Source organism: Epinephelus fuscoguttatus, linkage group LG14 (assembly GCF_011397635.1).
Source record: "Epinephelus fuscoguttatus linkage group LG14, E.fuscoguttatus.final_Chr_v1".
NCBI classification, from domain to species: Eukaryota; Metazoa; Chordata; class Actinopteri; order Perciformes; family Serranidae; genus Epinephelus; species Epinephelus fuscoguttatus.
In genome coordinates, this window is record NC_064765.1 from 13,733,006 (window position 1) to 13,756,775 (window position 23,770).

The 23,770-nt window shown below is 39.9% G+C and overlaps 2 protein-coding genes across 2 annotated transcripts; both read left to right on the plus strand.

Annotated features, from left to right (window-relative positions):
* The first annotated feature begins 298 nt into the window (after positions 1 to 298).
* yju2 (YJU2 splicing factor homolog) lies at positions 299 to 6,705 on the plus strand. The gene is made up of 8 exons (XM_049596436.1): positions 299 to 436; positions 1,086 to 1,186; positions 2,974 to 3,118; positions 3,236 to 3,370; positions 3,459 to 3,640; positions 4,034 to 4,184; positions 5,640 to 5,811; positions 6,005 to 6,705. The coding sequence occupies exons 1-8, from the start codon at positions 413 to 415 to the stop codon at positions 6,124 to 6,126; spliced, it is 1,032 nt and encodes a 343-aa protein (XP_049452393.1). The 5' UTR covers positions 299 to 412; the 3' UTR covers positions 6,127 to 6,705.
* A 2,471-nt stretch (positions 6,706 to 9,176) lies between these two features.
* Positions 9,177 to 21,256, plus strand: shda (Src homology 2 domain containing transforming protein D, a). Its single transcript, XM_049596435.1, has 8 exons — positions 9,177 to 9,375; positions 11,689 to 11,938; positions 12,129 to 12,230; positions 12,401 to 12,563; positions 13,087 to 13,344; positions 14,504 to 14,669; positions 17,370 to 17,489; positions 20,104 to 21,256. Exons 2-8 carry the CDS (start codon positions 11,693 to 11,695, stop codon positions 20,288 to 20,290), a joined length of 1,242 nt encoding a protein of 413 aa, XP_049452392.1. The 5' UTR covers positions 9,177 to 9,375; positions 11,689 to 11,692; the 3' UTR covers positions 20,291 to 21,256.
* The last annotated feature ends 2,514 nt before the right edge of the window (positions 21,257 to 23,770 follow it).

Here is a 23,770-nt window from a genome sequence, read left to right on the forward strand (position 1 = left end):
GCCTACATGTAACTCTCCAACACTGATGGTCAACCATTCTCAGTGTCATCCAAGAGGAGAAAATCAGAGGGGAAACTGTAAATCAGTGGCCTATTAACTTGAACCTGACAAAGGAGAGCTTCTCAGAGACAAGTAAATACTTCTAATAATACACAGTTTATTTTCACCTCCCTATAGCTGTCTCTATTTATCGGATTTCGTCCTTGTCCTTTCTCGTGTTATTGTAAGTACTCATCCCTGCCGCAGGGGGCAGCAGCACACTTTAAAGTGCTCTGACGCTCGGGAAATAATAATAAGACAACCGGAAGTGCACGGTGAAGCTTACAAGCGGCTAGCAGTGTTGTGGGAACAGCTCTCAGTGTTACTATTTTAGCCTTTCTTTCTCCACGTCTGGTTTCCAGCACAAGCAACAATGTCTGAAAGGAAAGTATTAAATGTAAGTATAAGAACAGTGTGCCTCTTTTTTTTTTAAACAGTTAACCATATGAGCTTTAAGAACCCGAGCAGGCTAACGTTAGCTAGCTAGCTAGCTTTGAAGCTAAGTGTGGTGCTAGTACGTTTGTTTCATTCAACTGCGACGTCTAAAGTACGTTAAGTGTTAGCCACGATTTCTGTATGTAGAAAACAATATTTACTACTAACACATTGTCACGAATAGTTAACATCTGTCATATAATGTTCACCTTGTAACACCAAACATCCACTGTGCTTCACAGCACTTGTGGGTTGTATCACTGTATAATTTAAACAACCTGTTTTTAATATGTAAATATCAATAATGACATGCCATATGAATATAAGCAGGCTTTGTACTGCCAAATCTAGCTTCCTCGTGCATTTAAAGCAATCTGTTGCATTAATAACATCATATTTATTCCAGCATTCTTTACATTTAATTGTGTTGTTGTTTATGTTTACCTGGTTCAGTTGTTTTGTCTTTGTTTTTAGCGGTTATGTCTGTGAATTAAGTGTAACAAGTACACACTTATCTGGCCAATACAGCTGATTATGTCTCTGTTATTACTATTGTTATTTTACAAGGTCCAGCTTTGCAGTTATTCACATCTGTGTTTTTTCTTCCACAGAAATACTACCCTCCGGATTTTGATCCATCCAAAATCCCAAAACTTAAACTCCCTAAAGATCGTCAGTATGTGGTCCGATTGATGGCTCCATTCAACATGAGGTATGTCTTTTATTGTCACAGAGCTAGTGTGGCTGAGGATGAAGTTTCATTACATTACAACAGCATAGTGCAGCTGTCACATATTTACATCCAGGATCTCAGGACAAAGTGACAGTAGTCTGCCTGCTCAGAGGCTTAATTTAATTGAGCAGTCCTTTAGAGGAGAAGTGGGGCAAGTTTTAAAGAGCAGAATCTGCTATTCTTGATCGCTAGGCTGCCTGTCACTGAAATGGTCTGTCCCTCCACTCAGGGAGCTGTCCTTCTCTCAGAAACCAGGTGTTAGAAAAGATGGTGAGCTGTGTGAGGCAGTTGTTTGATTATTTCAGTTGCTGCCTTCATTGTGTGCTGGTGAGTCAATCATTTTCACAGTTCAACCTTAACATGCGAACATATGAAGTTATGGTCCCAGTTGCGATGGTAGAGTTATGGATAGACCTCCACCAAAACTTGATTTTTGAGGCTAATGTCAATATAGAAAGATATGAGAGTATTCAAAAAAAATCAAAACAATACTCAACTTCTACATGATCTCAACCATTTCTGTCATTATTGTATTGCAATTTCTTGTTATTCATCAGTGAACAAGTACAGAGATTCTGATAGATCTGTGATAAGCTAAAACTGGTCAATAGATCAGCCATGCCGAGATATTGATCTGTAGGGCTGGGTATTGTTTAAAACAATCATGATATCAGTACCAACAAGAGCACTCGGAGAGCGCAGACCTCCACCAAGCAGCTCAGATTTCCCACCGTTTTAATTATTTTATCTGCTTTGTTTCAACCGATCACCACCATAATTTTATCATCTGTTCCTTGTGCCATTATCAACCTTTCCTGAAAATTTCATCAAAATCCATTCAGAAGTTTTTGAGTTATTTTGCAGACAAACAGACCAACGCCGGCGAAAACATAACCCCCTTGGCGGAGGTAATAACAGTACCCTTAACGTGATATCACTACCAAAAGAGTACTTTATTTGATACCTTTTTTCCCTACTTCCTTTGATACCCATCATGTGAATAGATGCTTTCAGTTGTGGAAAATGCCACCAGATGCCACAGGCTTACTTTCGTCATACTTTTGAACATTTTGGTGGCATCTCAGCACACTGAACTGTCAACTCTGTCAAATACACTACTCTTGACTTCCCCACACCACAGACTGTGTGGGTTGTAGCTGCTTTGGTAGTGGGCCAATCACACATTGTAATATATTGAAGAAAGCTTGTGATGACGGCTGCCAGCAAATAGTCTAATAGTCATTTTATTGTAGATCTGGGTGCAAAAAGGAGCAAATAAGGCTGGCTGGAGAAGTTTCAGTACTACCTGGTACTGGGTTATGTTGGTTGATACCTTAAAGGTGTTTAGTACCGATACCCTGCCCTAATGGTCTGGCTAATTCTAAATATTGTTTTAAAAACCCAGTGGAGTGAAAGGACGTTGCAACTGGTAATTTTTTATGCTTCAGTTGACAGTTCATTGATTTGGTTGTATTTCCATAACATTCTAACATGGACGAGATGCTGTATATGAAGGCACTGTGAAATTAAACTAGTAAATACTGTCTCTGTATTTTGAAGTTGTCTGAGAAAGTGAGACTCTGTTGAGCTCTCTTTGTGAATCAATAATGTATCTGCCTGGAATCTTTGCTTGCTTGTTTGATTTGAGGCAAAAACTCATTTCTTAGATTTTGGTTGTATTTCCAGTAGAACTGGGGTTAGGTCTTTGAGACAAGAACTCTTCAGTCCTGCGGTGTCATCAACATTGCCTCTCTGGTTGTTTGCAGGTGTAAAACATGTGGCGAGTACATCTACAAGGGGAAGAAGTTCAACGCTCGCAAAGAGACGGTTCAGAATGAGCTGTACATGGGACTTCCTATCTTCCGTTTCTACATCAAATGTACTCGATGCCTTGCTGAGATTACATTCAAGGTGAGATGATTTAATCACGGATTATCTATGTGATATTTTCTGAAATGAGACTCATCTCTTCCAGCATTATGCACGAAAGTGTTTCTCACTCTTTCTCATTTCATGTTGTGACTAAAGACCGACCCAGAGAACACAGACTATGCCATGGAGCACGGTGCAACACGAAACTTCCAGGCAGAGAAACTGATTGAGGAAGAAGAGAAGAGAATCCAACAGGAGAGGGAAGAAGAGGAACTGAACAACCCTATGAAGGTCTGTGTCCACATGTAATGTAATGTAATGTTATTATTCTAATTGGAAACAGGAATGAAGAGTTGATGGTTTCCCAATTTTCTACTAGGTGTTGGAGAACCGCACAAAGGATTCCAAGATGGAGATGGAGGTTCTGGAGAACCTCCAGGAGCTGAAGGAGCTGAACCAGAGGCAGGCTCAGGTGGACTTTGAGGGAATGATCGACCGTTACAGAGAGCTGGAGAAGAGAGAAAGGGAAAGGGAGAGAGAAGAGGATGAGCGAGAGACAAAGTAAGTGAAGACGCTTAGACTAGACCATCCCGTTAAAACAGGTGTGTGACAACATTTGTGTGCAACAAATTTTGACTTTGGACTCTACAGCGCTCTGGAGAAAACGTTTAGATCGCGAGTCAGAAACAATCCCAGGCAGTCAGTCTGTTAATCTCAATGGCTAATGTTAGTGTAGCCTCATCTTTATCTGCAACTGTGCAGAGATACCGGGTTCAAACAGAATGAATAGACATAAAAAAAAAAGCTGTGCCGCAATCGAATTTTGATGTGGAATTCAAATGTCAGTGTTATGAGTGAAGCTTTTATTTGTCATGTGTATTCTTCATATAATCAGTGGGAACTGAGCAATACTCAAAAACTCTATTAAAACTGAATGCGTCTGTTGTTCCACAGAGAGATGTTGGATCGTGCCCTGGTGAAAAGACTCCGAGATTCTGACTCTGATTCAGACAAGGAGGAGGAGAGCAGCAGCTTGCAGTCAAAGCAACCCAGCACAGACAAACCAACAGACATCCTCACTGCTGTCAAACCCACAGACACACAGGTACGTTTGACCACTCACATACAACAAAGTGTGTCCCTTATTCAGTGCAGGAACATTTGCAAATACTTGTCAGGGTTTACTTTAACATATTTAAAGTTGGAAACCTTGACATGTCAGCCCTGTTGCCTTCAGTGACTGCCTCACCATAAAAGTCACCCCATGTTTCACCAGTTGAACGCTTTTAAAATGAGCAGCAGTAGAAAATATTTGGTTTGTTACTTAAAGGAATATTTCACGCATAAAATGAGCAGCTGTGTATCAGTTAGTCATGCTGCATTATCTTGAATTTCTGAAGAAGACTGGACATGTTTGACAACAGCTAAACCATGTCAGAACATCTGTTAAACTCTCACGCAACCCGTGCAGTATAATCCAAGCTGTACTTCCAAAATGGTAAATGATAAATGGACTACACTTGTGTACCACCTTTCTAGTCTCCCAACCACTCAAAGCGCCTTTACACTACATGTCACATTCACCCATTCACACACTGGTTGCTGAGGCTGTCATACATGGGGTCACCTGCTACTCAGTAACCACTCACACACACTGACACTCTGATGGAACAGCCATTGGGAGTAATTTGGGGTTCAGTATCTTGCACAAGGACATTTCAACATTTGGACTGGACTGCTGATCTTCTGTTTGGCGGATAACCAATTTTTAAATTTCATGTAACCAAGGTGATTAGTTGAGTAACCAATGGTCATTTTGTGGGTGAAATACTCCTTTAATACCACTCTGATACTGTGGATTTGGGAGAGTGAATAGTAAACGCTACGGGTCATGTTAATGAGATGAGATGATTGAATGCTGGCATTGTTTCCTATAAATCCATTTAAATCTCAGGTCAGAATGGCAGACTTGATCCCTAACAATGAAAGCTGCTGTGTAGTGAAGGAATTGGAGTTGGCAAATACATTGAATGGCTGTTGCTTAAAAGATGCAGAACAGATTTTATGCAAAGCTGGTCCCCCCTCTGTTGGGGTACCTAACACACAGATCTGGTACTAAAAGGTGGAGCTGTGAACACTGCATACTGTTGATTGGTCAATAGAGGACGGTCACTCTGCCCAGGGCTGAGTTGTGGCTGGTTTTTAGGCTCATGTAACCACTGTTCATACCATGGAGAGTTTTATTAGTAAACTATAACTATAAAAAGACAGGATGTTTTGCTGCCTCTCACAGCGGCTGGAGTGTGAGAAAAACATAACCTAATGCTCTTGGCCGACTCCCGGCAACTTTTAAGGTGGAACATTTACATGTTATGTTACTTAGTGCATGAGCTGACGATGTGAATCCATCAACACATCTTAAATATCAATTTAACAACTTTGACCATTATTTTAGTTGGGTTTTTTTTGTGTCTCTTGGATGAGACAGACTTTTTAGTGATGAATAGATCTTCAACTACATTCTCAAAATAGTGGATTGTGTGATGCTGTGTTTCCACAGGGAACCTCAGCCAGTGGAGTGAAGAGGGCCAAAGTGGAGAGCTGGGAGAGGAGTGTGGGGACGCTGGGCGGTAAAACGGCACTGGGGTCCCTGGTCGTACGAAAGAAACCAACAGCTGCAGTCAACAAACCCAGTCCAACGGCAGTCGCTGCTGCTCCCACGTCACAAACAGGTATTACATCAGTATCTCTTACAGCTGATATGAAGGTATAGTATAGCCTGACATTAGTTAATGTCTTTAATTTATTTCCTCCCTCATGTTTTCATTAGCGCACATATTTTTTCTTTTACTGCTTGCTCACATCCTCAATCAAAATCCTGCATATGATTTGGAAGTCATAATCATCACTTGTCTTGTTTCACAGATTCAAAGGCATCCGCAGCTGACTCCAAGAATGCGTCTCAGCCCGTCACCACGCAAAATGGGTCGTCATCTCTCAGCCTGCTGGGGGCGTATTCAGACAGTGACAGCAATGACAGCGAATGAATAGAAGATGCTCCGGATGGTTTTTGATTTGAGTGACTGATACATAATTATATAAATGATGCATAAAGGAATATAATTATATGGACCGTTTTGTATTGCTGCACAGAAATCAAAATCACTTGTAAACCAGTTTGTGGGTCTGTCCTATCAAAACCTTTCTGCAAAGAGGCGACTGGTGATAAGTCAGTTTGTTGGTGAGCAGGAATTGTATCATCCGCTATCCAAAACCCAGTAAAACCAAAATTATCTCCCTCAGCTGAGCCACTGGTTCATGGTTTGTGTTGTTACTGAGGATTTAATAGAAAAAATGTTAATGTTTGAACTTTGTGACTCAGATTTTTCCTGGGAAAGTACCAGGTGTATATTTTAGTGTTTATTAAAATCTGGTTAACATTAACTCTTGGTCCTTGACATGCTTTCACATTTTGCAGTGGCTCCTTTTTGGTGTCTTAAATGTTAATGTGGGACCAGAAAAATTAAGTGTTCATATTTCTGTGCTGTCAAATGTCTGTCTGCCCATAAAGGTATGAATTTATGTAGATCAGAAAAGCTGGAATACAAGCAAATCTTAACTTCAAACTTGCCATGCTATTTCATTGAATTCTTAGTGTTGATATTATAAAATTTAACATTTGTTTGGACATTTGGCAGAAGTGAATGTCATGTGATAATGTCTGGTTGCTGTTCGAGGTGGGAGATATACTGAAATTTATATACAGTAATATTGATAAGACATCTGTGTGACATAATATTATGATAGCTTAAAGTTTGATCTGGGAAACAGCAGGTGACAAAATGTCAGCTCAAGGTCCACTTCTTCTGGAGTTCTGATCATATTGCACAGTGTTTCATCATCAGATGGAATTTTCTTTGTTGGTATGGAGCTGATCAAATTTTGCATTCATAATTTTTTAACAGTCTTATCTAACATTATTAACATTTACATGAACCCCATCTTACCTTTCTCTGTTTATGTTAAGCATTGTCGCCTCACATCAAGAGGGTTCCTGGTTCGAAACCTGGGGTGGGGGAGCCCATTTGTCTTCCTGCGCCAGTGTGGGTTTACTCCAGCTTTCTCCCACAGTCCAAAGACATGCAGGTTAATTGGTGACTCTAAATTGTCCGTAGGTGTGAATGTGAGTGTGAATGGTTGTCTGTCTCTATGTGTCAGCCCTGTGATAGTCTGGTGACCTGTCCAGGGTGCACCCCGCCTCTGGCCCACGGTCAGCAGGGATAGGCTCCAACCCCCGGCGACCCCTAACAGTTTAAGCAGTTACGGAAAATGAAAGAATGTTTCCAATCATATTCACATCACTATTTTTTCTGTGCACAATGCAACACACACCTGGATTAGTTTAAGTGCTACGGTGGCCCTGAGGGTAAAGGGAAAAACATACTTTACAAAAAAAAATTATTTCACAGAACACAACAGTATTTCACAAGCAAAACCACATTTCATAAAAAAAACATTTAACAAAGATACTACAACATTTGTAAAATGTGTTTTTTATAGTGTTTCTATGAAATGTTTTCTTCTGAAATGTCATTGTGTTATGTTAAATGTGGTTGAGTTTTGTTAAATGTTGTGTTTTCTGTGATGTGTTTTGACCCTCAGGGCCACCATAATACACAGCAGTGGCATAAGGAAGCTGTGATGGGCCCTATTGCACGCTATATGCATATATTTTCTCATCACATGATCAGAGACTTGACACTGGATAACATCAACATACATATTACCCAGCAATCATCACTGCATATAACATACCAAAGAAAATATGAAATTAAGAATTCATTCATTTAACAATTTTAATTGTTGATTTATAGTTACAGAATAAGCATATAATTTTGTTATAGATGCTTTTAAGTATTTTACGAAAAAAAAACCATGACAGATGAGTTTGCCTTTTTCAAGGGCATATATAGCAAATGACACTGTTCTTAATTTAATCAGAGTTGCTCTTTGAACACAGGCACACTTCTAAGGCACTGACTCTGTGGTGGAGAGACGCACACAGGGCAAGGTGCAGCTGCAGCCACCCTCTCCGCATCATCATGGCAGCACAGAGAAGCAGCTGTAGTGATCGGCTTATTGCCTTGCTTTGCAGGACTCATCGCTTCAGGACATCATTCCTCCCCACAGCCATCAGACTCAATTACACCTCAGTCAGTGGAAGTGACTCACCATAATCTCCCCCCACACCCTGCTACTTACCCTCATTGGACTCAAGCCAGTTAATTAATAAATAGTCACTTAGAGACTCAGGGACTTTTTAATTTAGTTATTTCTATTGGCAACTTATTTATTGTTGTGGTGGTTTTTATGTGACTTTATGGCCATCCATCCATTTTCATCGGCTTATCCGGGGCCAGGTCGTGGGGACAGCAGGCCGTGCAAAGCACCTCAGACGTCCCTCTCCCCAGCAACACTCTCCAGCTTCTCCTGGGGGGCCCCAAGGCCAGATGAGACATGTAATCCCTCCAGCGTCTTCATGTGATCATGTTTTGTTTATGTGAGCTACTGGATACAAGAATTTGATGAGTAAAGTATCTATCTATCTATCTATCTATCTATCTATCTATCATAAGGCCCCATTCTCCACCCAACACATTGTTGGAGGGCCCACTCTCTCTTTTGACCTCCCTGCCTCCTAGGCCCCAGTGCAACCACACTGCCTGCACTGTCTATATTTACACCCCTGATACACATTATGTGAGCACCAATATTCATACCTTAAATGTTGCCATAACATAAGCTGTGGAGTGAAAATGTGGCATTTGATATTAAAAATATATGGCAGCTTTAACCACAAGAAGACACTTAAATCTTAAAGGTAGACAAGAACTGGTTAAAAAATATACGTGCTTTTAATAGTACACAAACACTGTCCACATTAGTGTACCTGCATATGTGAGACAAATGATTATATGTGTGGATTTACCAACAGTCATAATGCCCACTGTGTCTCTGAAGCTTTAATGTCGACTAACTTTAAATCCCCCACTCCTCCCCTTTAAGTCAGTCCGCCGTGCCAGTGAGTGTTGTGTCGGCGGAGACAGTCTGCTCCACGGTCTCGTCTGGTGGTCCTGCTGCTAACATTAGCTGACTGACCTGCTTGGCTCGGGAGCAGGACGGATTTCACGGATAACAATGATTTATTTTTAGGCCTGATAACGGTAAAACGACACGCCGGATGGTAACCAGGAAGACATAACTGGAACGGGAAGCCGTCAATGCAAAGAAAGAGGGTGAGCGTTGAGAAGAAACGTTAGCGGTTAGTTAACGGTTGAGACGCTTCGAGGTTAGCTGCTATCCAGCTAACTTAGCTAACTTAGCTTTGGCAGATTTACAGAGCGGTCACAGCAGTTGTGCGACTCACATTACTTTAACCCTTTACTTTTTAAAAGGAATAACATAGTAGCAGTGTTACTATGCTATTTAGCTTAGTGCTGGTGATTTTGAAAGAAACGCTGTCTTTATTTTACTATTATTAAAACGTGATTTAATGAAACTCCCTAATTTACCCCCCGATGCTAACTAGCTATTGTTAATGGTGCCAATGTTTTGCTGACTTAGCAAGCTGGCTAGTTGACCTTTGTTAACAAAGCCCACTCTGTTTTATTTTTCATTGTAAACCATGAGACACTAGAAATCCTATTATTGCTGGACCTGTTGATTGATACCTTTCTTCCTCAGGGCATGGTCAGTTCCTCAGGGCTTTTAACTCCAGCCAAGTTCATTGATGCCAACCTAAACACAATCCTCATGGCTATAATTAGCCTGCATTTCTTTAAAGTTTTTTTTTTAGCTCAACCCAAGGTCACAGATATACCATTTGGCTGGTATTGCAGTGATTTTTCTCAGTGCTGCAACGTTACCTAACGGTGTTAACTTAATTCATTAGAACAGTTAGATCAACAAGAAGCCTTGATGTGTTATGAAGCTTTCTTGTCGTTTGCCATTAAAGTTAGTGTAAAAAAGTCAGTCTATGTAAATGCTAAAAACCCTGATATATCTAATTAATAATATTTAAAACCTTTAACAGTTGTGAAGCTGATGTTTGGCATGTAGAAGATTAGATTTTATTGATGCCCTGGTAGGGAAAATGTTTGTTACAGCAACACAAGAAACAAAACTAACCAAGAACTATTTAGTTAAGGTCCAGTGTGTAGGATTAAAGGTGATATATTGGCAGAAATGGATTATTATATATTATATTATAGTATAATATAATATAATATATAATATTATATTATAGTATATTAGCCTATGATTTATTCAGTATGTAATCACCTGAAATGTTTTGTATTTGTTACTAGGCATGGGTGATATGACCCTAAAATGATATCACGATATTTCAGGGTATTTTTGCAATAACAATATTCTTCGCAATATGACAAATTAGTAAAAAAATAAATAAATAAATTAAAAAAAATATGTTATTTATTTAAGAACATAGAATTGCAACAAATTAAGTCATATAGTTTTAGTTTTATGTGTTAATCTAACAGTCTGCCTTCAGATATTCAGCAAAAACCAAACAAAAAATGATCTCACATTTCTTTAGTTTGTGAACAACAACAGTAACTCAGATTCTGTACACAATATTAAAAGTTCAACAAAATAAAATCTACCACAAATGACACATTTAAACAGCTCCCAAATACAAAAAATGTCCCCTGGGAGCTATATCTATAAATCAACAGGTGATTTCCATCTTTTAGCAAAATCCTAAATGACTGAGTTGGGGTTTTCCACCTGGACCTTTATGCTCTGCCATTTCTCCTCTAGTCATTACACTGTAACTACATTCACATTGATGTAATTTTTTGTCAAGTCGCAAGCATCACATAGGTTTACATTACCAAAGGCTTATGACAAAATCACTTGACCACACAGATCCCGTGTGCGTATGGTGAGAGAAGAGAGGCAGAAACGCTGTGCTGCTGCCAGAGGAGCCGCTGAATGAGTTCCCTCTGAGCCGTAACTTACTAAAAGAGTCTGAGAAGTCCGGGGCTGTTCATAAAACATTCAGGACGCCACAGTTTATTCCACACTACTGAAGCTGCTCCTCTTTTTGTCTGTAATAATGAATTTTTCATATGATATTAAAAATTATACAGGTATTATCATGAACGAGATGATACAGCACACCCCTATTTGTTACCATAGTATAAGCAGTTTATATCTACATAGGGAACAGGTCCTCTTCCATGGAGATCGCCATGTCTGGCAGCCATGTTTCTGGAGTAGCCCAACGGACAAACCAGACACTGGCTGTAGATAGGGCCATTTTTGTTCTTGCATCACCCACTGTAGTTAACAGCCCCTCTACAGCAAGCAATGTCAGAGAAACATTTTTCAATGTGAACACTGAAGGAAATCTAAGCAGGAGAAGTTTGAGCTGGTTGCGATCTGCAAATCTCACCAGTGGATGCCACTAAATCCCCTTTAATCTTGTACACGGAATCTCTAATGACTGAAATGTGGAAACTTTCTTTTTGACATGTCATTTCATCACTAAATTATTCTAAGCAATCTGTTTGCCTCTTCATTCTCAGATCCATGGCAAAGTGGCTCAAGGACTACCTAAACTTTGGCACCAGGCGTGACCCTCCGCAGCCCCCGAGGCCAGACTACAGTGAGAGTGAGATCTTGAGGGCCTACAGAGCTCAGAAGGAGCTAGATTTTGAAGACCCGTATCAACACTCTGATAAGGAGCATCAGAATGGTGGTTTCAGCCCCTGTAGTGCTACAGTGAGCCTCCCTTCTTTCCCTGCATTTGGTTCAGTGCTGCCTAATGGTGTTGAGGTATGACATGCATGTTTTAACAGTCATGTATGTGTATTTTTGTGTTGTTTTTTTAATTGTGTAACAGGTCTTGCTAGATATATGTACTCTTGGATATTGTGTAGTCTTTTCTCTTAGATCTCCTGTTGAAATTGAGCATTGAGGTGTTTTTTAAACACTGAAAGTTTTGTTTACATGTGTTAAATTCCAGGTGAAAGTGGTGTCTCCCAAGCACAGGCTAATTAAAGTGGATTCTCAGGAGTTCGGCCGCTGTAAAGTCCCACTGAGTCCAGTGACTGTTCAAGAAGAACCTGTAAGAACTGTTTGTGTTCTGCTCAATCTTCCTTTTAGCATTCCTCCCCTATTTTCTCCATCCTTTGCTTTGTCTTTATCTCATTTGCTTGCTCGCCTTCTCTCACACACAACAGTTATATTCCAGCTTCCTTTTTGTGAGATGCTCTTTGTGCCTCTGTCCCCACCAAGGTCGTTCCCTCTGCCCCAGCAGCGTTGGACGCCGACACAGACTACTCTGATCCATTTGATGTCCGTCCAGACCCGAGAGGCAGACCAAATTGGGAGCCCAAATCTGCACCAACAGATTGCTGCAGCTACATGGAGCCATTTGAGGCTCAGCGGATTATCTCAGGTTTGTTCTTAGATCCTTTTTCTCTCACTGGTTATTTGATCACATAATAAAAAGGTATTATATTAAGAGCATAATTAACAGTCGAGGCCCAGCTACACCAAAGCAATATCATCATCATCATCATTTTTTTTTTCACATCTTTGGAAAAGTTTAATTACTGTCTAGTACATATTGTCATCTGGATGCAGCCAGAAGTATACCAGCAAGATTAACTGTTCGTCTTGACAAGAGATTGGAAGGATATGAGTCATCATCATCATCTGGCATCAGCAGCACTGCTTCCCCTCATTGGAATTTAGGGTGGGGAATTATTTTTTGGCTGAGTTAAAGAGCAACAACTGAAAATGATTTAACTGACACAAGCATCTACATGGATAGAACAAAAGAGATAACAGACAAGGATGTTAAACACAGGCTCCATATTTTCAGTTGTAGGCAAATTTAGATCAACATAATGACAGTGTTTGCCTGCTTGTGACTTTAAATTACACACAAAATCATTAACTCTCTGTTCACTGTGCAGAACTGCAGCACAGCATGATGACTAACAGGGCTGGGAGCGGAGATGGCAGCCAGTTATACGATAACCCATACGAGGAGAGGACTCGTCACCACCACCGAGCTGCTCCAGCAGCACAGCAGCTAACACAGAGGGTTGAGGGAGGACTCGCCCAGATAGACAGCAGGGAGAGCAGGCTGCCTCAGGATGATGAGCGGCCGGCTGATGAATACGACCAGCCGTGGGAGTGGAAGAAGGACAACATCTCTAAAGCTTTAGCAGGTAAACTGAGTATATACATTTCAAATGTGTCTTGGATAGGGCTGCCCCAACTAAGAATGTTCCTAGTTGACCAATAGTCGTCATTTAGGGCCATTAGTTGACTAGTCACCTGCATGTTTACGATATTAATTTCATTATTAAATAATATATTTTAGGCGGGGCAACACAGTGATTTGAGTTGAAGGTGTGAGAAAGAATAGTATCAGTAACATTGTTAACACTGTGCTACATTACAGAGAAATACAAAACCGTACTAATGAACCTTCATTAATATAGGCCTATATTTCATCTACAAGTGCACGTCACACACTGAGCGAGCCGCCTGTTAATGACGCTGTGGGCTAATGGGCATGTAGCTACTTCCATGTTTCAGATGATACCTCATGTTTGTAGTCGACCAATGAAGATGAGTTTACATATCACCTTGGGTTCGTCCTTCACCTTCTCAAAATGATCCCACACTTTGGATTTCCTGCCTGACATGTTATTAACTAGCCTGTGGAATAACCGCAGGTACCAGCCTTGGAAATTAGGGGCCGTACACATGCCGCGTCTTTAACTGCCTGGAAAATGCGAGGTTGGGCTCTGGGCGCTACTCTTGTGCCTTTTTCTGTGCCAGCTTTTGAGAGCGCTGCAGCAGGTTGTGTCTGAGGTTGCTAAGCAACCTTAACAGGCACTGTATAGCCCATTTACCTGAATTCTTGAGTGCAGAGTTGATCTTCCAGGTGCTGTTTCTGAGTGTGTAGGCCTGTTGTCCGTGGGACAGATGTAAAGCTCTGGGTAGCCCTGCACTAACATGATCAACTTTTCCGTATTTATCAGACAGTATTTACAGAAGAAGGGAAAGATATCTGTTGGCTGTGATTGGTTTGTAACGTGACTCCTGTCTGACTGCTGAGCGTGGTCACTTCCTGTGTCTGTCCTTTCAAATTAAATTCCCACATGGTCCAGTCATACAGGTTTTGATTTATTTTTGACGAGGTGCAGCTCCTAGTAAAGATTTGCATTTACTTTTTTTTTTTTTTCCCCTCCTGCAACTAAGCAACCAATGAAATCTTGTCGACTAATGACCATTCTGGTCAACTATTAGGGGGCAGCCCTAGTCTTGAATGTGTATTTTTTTTAAACTAACCTTTTGTATCTTTCTCTCTGGCTATAGTTCAGTTTGAAGGAGCAGAACGGGAGCGCTCACGAGCTCACACAGAGCAGACCAGGCTCGCCAAGACATCAACCACAGCCGACTCAACTACACTCCGTCTGGTTGGTGACACTCCTCCTCTCCTTGGAGAGCGAGTGGATCCATCTCTGCCACTGGAGAGACAAGTGTAAGTGGACATCTGCAGTGGTGTTTGAAATGGTATTCCCTGATTTCCTATGATAGCTGTGATTATCGTCCTCGCAGCAACTTTCAATTTCACATCGCTGACTGACTGCTGACTGCTGCTTATAAGTAGAATACCTCACATACATTTAAAGATTTGTGTTTTTTCCCGATTCCAACTCAGAAATTATTCCATATATATTAGCATCCAAGGCTAACAGGCCTGCCTACCCCCATTATCAACAGCAAGATAAGGCATGGGAAGTTGATCTGCATAGCACCTTTTAAAGCACAGGGGCAATTTAAAGTGCTTTACGTAACGTCAAGAAATGCGTGTGAACAACATGTAAAAACAGAATACAATGGAAAAACCTAATTCAGTTAAAATAGAATGAAATTATATTTTAAAAAACTACAAAATAAATTAAATTAAATATCAAATATACACGAATCGTAATAATAAGACCAGCAGAGTTTTTAACAGATATTGGTTGCCATTTTTTAAACTGTAAGAAACTTTTGCAATATTGGAATATTAGTATCAAGTGATTACACACACACAAATCTGAGATGGTCATTAGCATATTTTGAAGCATTTTAGAAACATTATGAACTGTATTACATTCATTTGTCAGCAGAAACTATGAGGTAACAACAAGCAAACACGCTGCTGAGGAAATGTGTCCGGCTTAATTGAAACAACACAACAGTATAATGGGAATGTTTGGATGAAAACAAATAATCGTAATTTCTTTCCCATGTTTTTACTGTACTGCATGTGTAATTAGAAAATGTGGTAATGTGTTATTAACCTCTTTTGGGACAAATTGAATTTTAATGATTGTTTTGTATTTGACAGTTGAGCGTACAGACGAAATTACTTTCCAGTCTGATATTGACCAAAACACAAAGTCGGGTTTAATTTCTTTTGGGATTGTACATACAGGTATAAAGGCAGCAATTCATGTTGTTGTATTTCTTTTAGTGTCTAATTATGTGTCCCCTGACTTAAGTATTTTTTTTAATCACAATAACTCTCTCTCATGATTTTGCAAAACAATACAATGATTGAAGAAAAAGCAATTACCATTTAGGCTACTATCACCGTCATTTACTCTTAATATGCACTATTAGTTATTAAGCTGTTTTCTTCATTATAGAAATTGACTGTAAGCATTATTGAAATGAAAGGAAACTGACTTGCATGGGCAGAAGTCTCAAGGCAAAACCGTTGCAGAAGGAATTGAGGGAATACACATGAACTGTATACATTGATCACCGCATTCACTCCCTGTAGTCACGTTTTTCCACACTGCTACAAGCTAAGCATTGCACACCAAACGTGCAGGGGGCACAGTGGTTCAGTGGTTAGCATTGTCGCCTCACAGCAAGAGGATTACTGGTTTGAACCCAGGGTCGGGGAGCCCTTCTGTGCGGAGTTTGCATGTTCTCTCTGTGTCAGCGTGGGTTTTCTCCGGGTACTCCAGCTTCCTCCCGCAGTCCGAAGAGATGCAGGTTAATTGGTGACTCTAAATTGTCTGTAGGTGTGAATGTGAGTGTGAATGGTTGTCTGTCTCTATGTGTCAGCCCTGCGATAGTCTGGTGACCTGTCCAGGGGGCTCCAGAGGAAATGTACTCATAGATGCAACGATTTCATGCGTATGAAGCGAGTAACGCAACGCAAAAATTTGCATTGTGTTTGGTGTGAACATTAGAACACATTTAAGTCTGATTATCAGACAGATTTGCCATTTTGTTTTGCCTCATTAATTAAGCTTTATATTAACTGGCATTAATTAATTCAGCCTCTTGTTGGTAGGGGGCTTATTTAGTTGTTTTTTTCCCTTCCTAGGAGCAGTTAATTATTTTTCACACTGATCAAAGAAATATGTTAATTTAAGAGTTGTTTTTTTCATGTAGGTCAACTTATAATAACTAATACAAATGCTTTTATCTTATGATGCTTGTTGCCATTTCTCTGTTGCCATTTTCATTTGGGTAGATAGCAGTGTATTAAGATGACATCACAATCTTTAATGCTGCTTGACACTCTGATTGGTTAGTTGTTTCGGGCAGTGTTTTTCGAATGCAAGTAAAATTTAGTAGTGACTTAAACTTGCAGGTTGTGGTGTATTTCAGCAATAAATGTTCAGACATTTGGTATAGAGTAGGGCTGCAACTAACGATTATTTTTATTGTTGATTAATCTGTTGATTTTCATTTCTCAAACAACAAAAATTTCACGGTTGAGACACGATACACGATTATGATAAAAACATCCAAAACGAGAAAACAAACGAACGAAAGAACAAACAAAAACCCAGACACAAACAAAACCAAACAAAACAATTACACAAAAAAAATAAATAAAAACACAACACAAATTTATAACAGACCCACAGCGAAAACAAGCTCAACCTGACTTGTTTTGTCCACAACCCAAAGATCTTCAGTCTGCTGTCATAAAGGAGTAAAGAAATTTAGAAAATATTCACATATAAGAAGCTGGAATCAGAGAATTTCTCAAACAAATGAATCAACTGGCAAATTAGTCAGTGATTCATGTAATAGTGACAACTAATTGATTAACCGTTGTGGCTCTAGTGTGGAGTAAATAAACTACAGTTCGAGACAGTCCGTAATTACACCACATGAGTTTAAGTTAAACTCTTCTGTTGTCATGTTTCCTCTCTGTCACCTGCAGGTGGTACCATGGAGCCCTGAGCCGCTCAGAGGCAGAGAGTCTCCTGACCCTGTGCAAGGAGAGCTCCTACTTGGTGAGGAACAGCCAGACCTGCCGGAACGACTACTCGCTCTCACTCAGGTAGACACTCGTGCCCACACTCAGCTGCATTTCATAGATTTTTTGGTTTTTCTTTGCCTTTATTAGATAGGACGGGAGAGGGAGAGGGGACAACATGCAGCAAAGAACCCAGGCTGCTGCTGAGGACTCAGCCAACACGGGGCAAAGATTTATTTACCGAACATTCTGGGCCTGTCCCATCCTTGTGCCAGTTGTAGCAGAATTTTAACTGCTTTCCCTTCATGCTTTATTGCACGATGTACTTAATCCAAAACTGCTCACGCTGTCTTAATGTGAAACATCATTACACTCTCTTAAAGGGGATTTCACCCCGCTATACCGCACTGTACTGTGTTGTTTCCAAATGATCTGATCCCGTTTTTGCCTCTCACACATCCTCTCACACTTGAGCCCCGAGGCAACTTTTAATTGTTCAACATTTCCCCATTATCTCTCTTCCCACCCAGTCACAGCCCGATCTGAGTCGGTCTGTCTTTCCCCCATCCCCCCTCGCCTCTCTGTGAGTGTGTCTGCGTCACGTGTGAATAATCGGCATCAAAGCAGCTGTTTTGCAAGTGATCGTCTGCATGCTGGGAATTGCTCCCAACCTCACATCCGTACTCGTTTGAAGTAGTGCAGGGATTTTACTGAAAGCTCGTGTGTAGCCAACCAAGATCAAGTAAATAAACAAACCATGCAGGAATAGTTCAAGGAGTGTCAGTGAATGCATCTGTGTGATGTTTAATAACACAAAAAACACAATGATTCTAATATCTCTGTGGATAAACCACATATCTAATCCAGTCTTTTATGTCTCCAGTAGTCATAATAATAATACTAATAATATTTGTACAGCATAGTTCATACAGCAAGTGCAACTCAAAGTGCTTTACATGTTAACATGAACAAACAACATTTCAAAATGAATTTGTTTGCCGAGAGCATCTCTTCAAGAAGGTCTAGGTCCAGTTGTTTTGGTGCTCACCCGAGTGCGATTGTTGTGTTCACACCTGCCCAAAAGAACCACACTTAGGGAGCAAACGAACTTGAGTTTGATTGAATTGAACCAAACAGGGCAGGTGTCAAAGCACCCTAAACCCTAGTTCACATTACACGATTTTCACCCTGATTTTGCGTCGCGGAGACTATCATAATCTTTTGAGTGTTCATACCTGGCGACATGTTTCTGTCAGCAGTAGTCTCACCAACTGGGTTACAACCTGTGTGTGCGCACCTCAAGATTTCTCCACCGAGCGCTCACAGATAGAGCCCCGGATTTCACAGTAACGTCACCAAACTTGGAGACGACACATTGTAAAGGCATGGATATTCTTCCCAGTGTTGAATCAGATCTGCCTCCAGGGCCTGGGTCCAAACACAACGCGCTCCCCATGATCCTGTGGACGCCGCCATTGTTGTTGTTGCTTGTCAGCTTGTCAGTGTTGCCAGATCTAGGGAGAGAAACAAGCAACCAGGGCTATGGAAACAAGCCCAAAAGAAGCGGCTATCATGTGTTTAAATAACTTATTAGACGTATATATATAGAGGAAGGTGACGTTTGGGAGGAAGTCCAAATAAGCAACTCCCCTTTAGAAACAAGTCCAAAGTCGCGGCTAATAAGCGGGCCTGGCAAGTGGCAACCCTGCGGCTTGTCCTCCTCACATTTCCTCCGTCCTCCTGCGAGCTGACGTGGGACGTATTGGCTGAAGCTCTTTGTCAGTCGTGTCACACTTCTCCAGTTTTCTAGCATGCCAGATATCCAGTCCCAGTCACAGACGAGGGGGCGACTTGCTCGTAGGCTTGTTCACACGTGAGGACTCGTCGTGGCAGACTATCTGCCGACTCACCTCCGACACAAGGTGGCTCTCAAGATCCTCTGCGACGTCATAATCGCAGTGAAAATCGCGTAATGTGAACTAGGCTTAAGCCACATGGATGCCCCAGCAGGATTAATTTCAAGTTGTAAAAAAGTGATAGCTTTTATTCTTGAGTTTGTGAATTGTGAAAATGAATCATGTTCACTTTCAAATTTAGCAGATTGCTCAATAGAGAAATACAGTCACAGTTCTATAATAAGCAGGCTCTAATCAAAGAGTCACAATGCGGTGGGATAAAACTGGCAACTCCCACGCAGAAGATCATCATGACAACGCTCTAAAATTGAACGAAATAACAACCAATTGATGATCAGAGATGCTATTTAAGGTTCACATGACAGTTCTCTCGGTTGTCTCCACTTCCTACTTTCTATGACTGTGCTTTGTTTTTGCTGCGTCTTTGTCTTTGATTATAAAGTTTAACACATTGTAATTCACCAGATTATGAACTCAGGAAGATAGATTGGATGGATGAATGTTTTTATACAAATTAATGGTACCAACTTTCACCATTTCTCAACCTCAATTCCCAGAAAAGATTGCATTGTCTAATTGTTTTCAGAAGCATAGCATGACATGTTTCCTCTAGATGTGGTTACTCACTCACTCACTGCAACAATTTCCCTGCAGGATACTTGGGTGTTTCTGTCTTTTAGCGTATCAGAAACAGCTTCAGGATTCCCTTAGATGCACATTCAGTTTTGTTGTGTTTTAACAAGCAACAATAACTCTTTCCTTGTTCCGTCTCTCTCTGTCAGGAGCTGTAAGGGCTTCATGCACATGAAGTTCACTCAGTCTGCAGACGGGCTATACGTGCTCGGGGAGAACAGCCCTCCCTTCGCCACCATCCCCGAGGTCATCCACTACTACACCACACACAAGCTGCCTATCAGAGGAGCTGAGCACATGTCCCTGCTGTATCCTGTCATCGTGCAGACCCTCTGACACTGACACACTCACACACTCTTTCTCCTGGTGCTACTGAACACAATATATACTCAATATTTACCTATTACCTTCCTATTTTCCTACCTGCCTTTTCATCGCCATTCTACCTGCACTGCCCGCAAGAGATTGGACTTTTTGGTGCCATCTTTCCCGTCGACCATAACCCCAGTAACTACACTGGCAGCTTCAAAATACGAGAGCTCAGTGCCTCATAAATATTCGCCTGTGAACTGGTATTGCCACTGAAATCCCTGTATTTTTTTGAATATCATGGACTCCTGAAAATCAGCCGTCATTGATATAAAGAGTGGTAGCTGAGTACTTTTAGGTAAAAGATAAAAAAAACAAACTCATGTCTTGAGGCGTCTCAAGACAGTAGAATCTACAGATTATTGCATGGAGATTTTTCTCTTTTACTGTAGAGCAGAGATAGACTGTACCGCCGGGTCGCTTAAAGGATAATAGTGGTGTTTATTCTCAGTTTATGCCAATCATCTAAGTTTCCAGCCAAGGCAGCAGTTATTTTCATGTGATTTTTTATTTTTCAAGTGACAAAAAAAAACAAACAAAATGATGGATATAGGGCGTGGGGATTTATACTAGCTGTAGACAGTATAAAATGCTGATGAAAAAGTGCTGTAACCGCAAACAACACTGTCATTATCCCTTTAAGTGTTGTTTACATTATCAACCAAACACTACATATGTAACCCTGGCCTGTGAATGTTACATAGCTGCGTGCCCTGCAGTGTTCTCCTCGGCTCATGTTATGTGTGAACAACACAGAGCGACAGACATGACTCGTTAACTTCACACAGTAACAGACTCCTGCAATACTAGTTTAGAGAGTAATAACTACAGTATTATATTGAAAGCTCGTGGCTTTGTGATCATGACTATTAAAGAAGCTTTGGTAGATTATTTACTGTGCTGTTTTATAAGATTTTAAATGTCTGTTGAAAATAAAGGTGTTGTCTGTTTTTAAATAGTCTGTGCGTCATTGAATTTTGCATGAATTTTAAATGGGCTACATTGGGCTTAAAGGGTAACTTTTGTGTTTTTTCAACCTGGTCCCTATTTTCCAAGTTTTGTGTCCAAGCAAGTAATGGAAACAACAGTTTTTGAAATTGGGCCAGTATTGAGCAAGAGGGCTGCAGCTGGCACCCGCAAAACAGGCTGCAATGTAAGCACTCAGGGTGTAGCATACAGTCAATTTATATCCACACAAAGTACTTGCCTTTGCCACTGATAAGTGTCTGATGATATGGAAAGGGTCCTCACAGAGACTGGCCTTTATATTTAAGAGTAAGATCCTTTTTGTTTAACAGGAAACAGCCCCCAAATCGCTATCACCAAAGCCACCAGACTCCATTTAAGTAAAAAGTGATTTACATCCATCCATCCATTTTCCACAGCTTATCCAAAGCCAGATTGCGTTGGCAGCAGGCAGAGCAAAGTATTCCAGACGTCCCTTTCCCCAGCAACACTGTCCAGCTCCTCCTGGGGGACCCGAAGATGTGCCCAGGCCAGACAAGATATATAGTCCTTCTAGTGTGTTCTGGGTCTGCCCTGGGGCCTCCCACCAGTTGGACGTGCCCAGAGTGCCTCTAATGGGAGGCAATACTGGACAGTTTTCAAGAATTGTTGCTCCCATCACTCACCCAGACACAAAAACATGAGAATATAGGGTCCAGGTTGAAAATACTTAAGTTACCCTTTAAGTCATGTTCTGCACTGAACTAAGTGAGATAAGTAAAGGTAAGGGAATAAAGGTAAGTTAAAGGTGCTGCTCTTGAATGGGCTTTTACTGCAGTTTGGGATTACCTGAACTGAGGTTTATTTTCTCAGGCAAAGTTAGGAATGAGTGCTTGAACATTTACTCATCATCCAGCTCTCTTGTACAGCCTTGTATGAAAAACTAAATAACAAATAAAAACTAGTCAAAATCCTAGCTAATTTTTTTAATACTTACAGCCACACAAGGTATTGTCTGTTAAAAATGTCTGCTGTTGTGTGTCTTCTCCTGTTTGAACTTCCTACCGTTTGTAATATGCGATTAATAAAATGGGATTGGGTGGAATAAAGTATAGTAGAATAGTTTGATAATTTTAACATTTCAAATGAGTCCGTCGACCATACCTGTGCCTGGAATGTTTGGAACTGAGGTCAGTCATTACAGCTTTTTGTAAAGCAACTTTTAATGCAATGTGATTTACAGTAAAATAAAATAGTAACTTAAATCAAGACCATATTAAACCAGTGATATTTAAGCGATAAAAAATGATAATATATGTGTAGATATTTAAGGTTAATGAGTTTTGTTGTGTTAAAATCTTAGTTATTGCTCCTTTGATCGCTCCTTTAATTGCACTTTGGTAAGTTTGTCTATATGTTTTATTTGCTGTGTATTTATCGTCCTCTGTATAAAGGTTTATTGAATTGCTATATCATACATATCTGATATTTCAGCCAACACTTCCCTAGAGGAGTGTCATCATTACCTGAGAGGAGTAAGAGCATTCACTCTGCTCCTCTTTTTAGAAACCATGTTGTATACAAGTTTAACCATGGTAAAAGTGTGAAATCCATTTCCGCCATTAGGAAAAACAAAGATCCTGTAAATTATAATGAGATACTATCTTAAAAAACGGACTTAATATCTAAAAATAATCACCTAATGTTTCAAAATAATGACTTGATTTTCATAATAATGACCTTTTATCTCAAAGTAATGACCTAATATTTTAAAATAATGACTTTATATTTCAAAATTGTGACTTCGTATCTCAAAATAATGTCTTAATTTTCAAAAATAATGACTATATCTCAAAATGATGACTTTGTATCTTAAAAAATTGACTTTGTAACTCAAAATAATGATCTAATATTACAAAAAATGACTTTATATCTCAAAACAATGACTTAATGTTTCAAAATGACTTGATTTTCATAATAATGACCTTTTATCTCAAAATAATGACCTAATATTTAAAAAAAAAAAAAAGACTATCTCAAAATTGTGACTTTGCATCTCAAAATAATGACTTAATTTTCAAAATAATGACTTTGTATCTCAAAGTCATGACTAATGACTATATCTCAAAATAATGACTTTGTATCTTAAAAAAAGATTTGGTAGCTCAAAATGATGACTTAATATTCAAAAATAATGACTTAATCTCAAAATGACTTAGTATTTCAAAAATGATGACTTCATATCTTAAAATAATTACTTTGTATCTCAAAATCATGACTCAATATTCTAAAATAATGACTTTGTAAATCAAAATAATGATTATCTCAAAATAATGACTTAATATTTCAAAAATTATGACTTCATTTCTTGAAATAATGTGAAGCTTTCTCAAGATCATGACAGTTTATTAAAATAACGTGTATTGGTTCTCATATATTTTAGATACTGAGTCATTATTTAGAGATAAGTAAGACATTATTTTAAATAAGTTTATCATCAAT